General features: G+C 43.8%; 1 protein-coding gene across 1 annotated transcript; it reads right to left on the reverse strand.

Moving 5' to 3' along the window:
• Nucleotides 1-204: 204 nt before the first annotated feature.
• SARC_13363 (hypothetical protein) lies at nt 205-2,808 on the reverse strand. The gene is made up of 2 exons (XM_014292507.1): nt 2,145-2,808; nt 205-1,736 (listed from the first exon to the last, which is right to left on the reverse strand). Exons 1-2 carry the CDS (start codon nt 2,544-2,546, stop codon nt 519-521), a joined length of 1,620 nt encoding a protein of 539 aa, XP_014147982.1. The 5' UTR covers nt 2,547-2,808; the 3' UTR covers nt 205-518.
• Nucleotides 2,809-3,874: the final 1,066 nt, after the last annotated feature.

Here is a 3,874-nt window from a genome sequence, read left to right on the forward strand (position 1 = left end):
GTGTGTGTGTGTGTGTGTGTTTGTATTTATATATATATATTATATATAGATAGATAGATAGATCTAGATATATTACTGCAAATAGTAGCACAAATACTTGTACGGCGCGAACAATAAAATAGACGGATTATACTATACTTGTCATATTCAAGAGCGAGTGAAGAGTTAGAATATCCCCAAAGGGGGTTAATAATTTATTCGGGTGACGAGTTAGAATAATCCCAAAGGGGGTTAATAATTTATTCGAGTTCTGACGTAGCACTAGGCAACGTTCTAAAACAAACACGCGGTAGAGCTTCGCAGTCAACCAAATCTGAAAGTCGGCTTTGTTAGAGTATACAATATGTCGATTCTGGAATATCAATTTGTCAATCCTTATGAGTATACCTCTCTAATCTCATCAACGAGACTTCAAGCTGCCGTAGAACCGGTCAATCATGCAAATGACTATAGTTAAAATCTAGAAGTGATACCAAACAACAATTTAAGCTGGGATCTATGTACGATCTATCTACCTATTACACAGTAACAGCAGACTCGTATCGAGGTGGACGGTTAGGGCCGTTGGACTTCTTATCAGCGTCAGCGGATAATATAGCTGGGGCGGCAGGCTGTCTCGCAAGACGTGAACGCCACTCACTCACGCGCTGGTTCAGTGGAGCACTCGAGACGGATACATTGTCGGCCATTGTGGTGTTAGCCTGGCTGGTGCTATACGAGGACGAATGCGGCATATTGTCGGCGTCTTTTCGATCCCTGGCCTGTTTGTAGCGGTAGTATGCGTACCCACCACCCGACACGGCAAACAGAAGTAGCAGTCCAACAACAACGCCAGCAATCACACCGGCGTTAGAACCCTTGTTTCCGTTTTCAGTTGAGGAAGTCTGTGGCTCCGATCCGGCGCTTGCTGCGTCAACGCTCACAAACGAATCTGGTATCACTGCCTTCTTTGGTCCTTCGGCCTTGTCAGTGTTCTCGACAGCAGTGGCAGTGTTTTCGACCTCAGTAGCGCCATCGTCCTCGCTGGCTTTACATGGTATCTGACAAGCGAGCTCCTCCACAATAGCACATGGTGTTGTACCGTTGTGGATAAACTGATTAGCGCATGCTCGCTCACGTGTGATGGATCCCATCCCACACTCACCCTGCGTGGCCTCGCACACAGTAAACTCGCTCCATACCTGGCACTCGCAAGTCTCTTCTGCGACGGGGCATTCCTGTGGATTGCAGGGGTTCTGGCGCATGACCAAACAGGCAGCATTCAACTCCTGCAGTGCGGCATCGGCGTGGCACACGCGCTCCTGTGCTTGCATGCCCCCCCCACACGAAGCTGTGCACTCTGCCATGGCCTCCCAGTCGGAGCAATAGCAGTTATCATCCTCTGCGGAACAGGGTTCTGCATTACAGCTCACTGTCTCTATGGTCTGACAGAGTCCCGACTCGTCATTATCATCGCTGAGAGAGTCCAGACATTCACGTTCACGCGACATCACACCACCGCCGCAGCTGACTGTGCATGCGTCCCAGGAGCCCCAGCGGTTGCAACGACAATCCTCCACTGTCGGAGGGACAACGGGTGCAGTATCTTCTGCGACTGGAGTTTTGGCTTTAACACTGAGCTCATCGCACCAGGCGACGCCTCCAGACACTTTGCGGATACCGCATTGTAAGGTCAGCGTTTTGATGGGACGGGGTGGCTCAATAGTTACGGGTACAAAGGACTTCCACGACCACGACTGTATTGATAGAAGATGTGGTAGGTGGAAATCAGATTTGAGCGCCGAAATATCCTGTCTTATGGTTGTGTATGATTGAGCGTACTTCGTGCCAGAGAACAGGCAAACACAGGCGCAGTTCGTATTAATTTGTATCAATGGTATATAGCTATCAATGTCACTTCGTCCTGTCCTGCGCCAGATTGGAATGCATATTAAACATTTCTCACCAACTTCGTGTTTGAAATATATACCTTGCATTGTCACTGAAAAGTACAAATAAAATATCAAACGCAAAAATGGTTGTTGCATACTCACACCGTCGTATACACCCGCAGACCTACTACAACAACAGACACCCACTAATCCATATTTACTATGTTCGCATTTTCTACAACCCCGGATCCATTGCATGTCGAATATACTTACCTCAATCTCCGAGGCCACCAAAGTGTAATCGTATGGGTCGTAGCTATTATCCTCATATTCAAGCTGCACCCACAGCGCAAAGTCTTCGTTGGAGTTGATCTCCTCTTCAAGTTCGTCATTGACCATGCCCCTGCCCGAAATTGTCAACGCTCGTGTGTCGCCGTCCATTTGCACTACCTGTTTCACGCCAGACCAGTCCACTGCCGGTCCCTCCAGTTGTGCACTATACTCGCCAATGGATTGCTCATTGGTAGTACGTGAGTAGCCATTACCTACGGATTCCCATGAGGAATCCTCGTTTTCAAAACTGGGATCAGAGAGAAGCTCCACCTCAGTCTGCGCACAAACAAACTGAGCGGTGGCGAATAGAACGGCCACGGAGCAACAATTGAAGTGCAACATATTGTTTGGAGTTTGTAGCTGATGTGTGATACTTTACTTAGTAAGGGTATAAATATGCTTTGCAAGTATGATGTGGCATAAGTTGGTTGTACTTTGCTTCTCCGCTCGATTCTCACGCCAAAACGATGCAAGAAGATCTGTGCGCAATTTGGTTAGATGTATGTTGCATATATACATTTTGATTTCGCACAAAGATAAGATAACAGTGCCGTCATTTCTACTGACTTTATTAAACAATTCGGCTCTGTTTGTTGCACTTCCTCTAGCTTGTGCCTAATTGTAAAGAACCATGGATTTCATTATGTATTCTAGACTTTTGGGGAATACAGCATGGCTGTACCAGTGACCAGAGTGAGAGCAATCAAGAAGGGGATTGGTATACATTTTTTATCAAAAATGTTATTGTAATAATTAAATACATAAAAGGTCACTATAAAATTTACTAGAAAAAGGTTGCTTGGCAAAGTATGTGAGATGCCGATATTACTGGTTTTTTGAAGACTTTGAAGCATATTAATTGGCCATCTCTTTACTTAATTGGTTTCAATTGGCCTACCAGTTTAGTTTTTCATTTTGACAGCTCCTTTCAATTTTTATATATAATTAAAAAACCAAAAAAAGAAATCTTTCAGACTTTCTCACAGACTCACTTCTCATCAGCTCAGACTCTCAGACTAAATATGAGTCTCAGTGTTTATAGTTTTTTTTGAATTACCAAAAACTTTCAAGTTACAAATCCTGATAAATATTTAGGATTTGGCTTCCAACTGCCAGTCTTCACAATTCATAAATAGAAATAATCGGCCACAATCTCCACTGATTCACTGACCGCTCTCTCAATTCCACCTATCGCTCTAAATGTGAAATGACAAGTTTTTTTTTGCCGTGATTCGAATGTATGTAAAGGACAAGCGTGCAGAGTTCTCCATCAGATATACTGCTGTGAGCAAACACAATCCCCGATCATTCGAGCTATTATATTATAAACTGCACAAGTCTTGTGAATATTTCGCTGGTGAACTTACACATAACGAGCTGCCAAAATAGTATTGTATTTGCTGGGGAAGCACTGAAAAAGGTGCCAGACACCGTAACCAAATCGACAGGGGCGTGAGATAGTTCATTTGTGGACAAATTACAAAATGAGGAAACCAAGTCTACGAGTAAGGAATTATTGTCAACATTGTGCTGCAATTTTGTGCTGCAATTTTGATGATCGATTATTTAATTGAACATCAATTTTCATTCGTATACAAATAAAGTCACAACTGCATAAATACCAATATACATACACACGCACAAACATTAATACATACACATTTCAATAT

Source organism: Sphaeroforma arctica (genome assembly GCF_001186125.1).
Source record: "Sphaeroforma arctica JP610 unplaced genomic scaffold supercont1.3192, whole genome shotgun sequence".
NCBI lineage: Eukaryota > Ichthyosporea > Ichthyophonida > Sphaeroforma > Sphaeroforma arctica.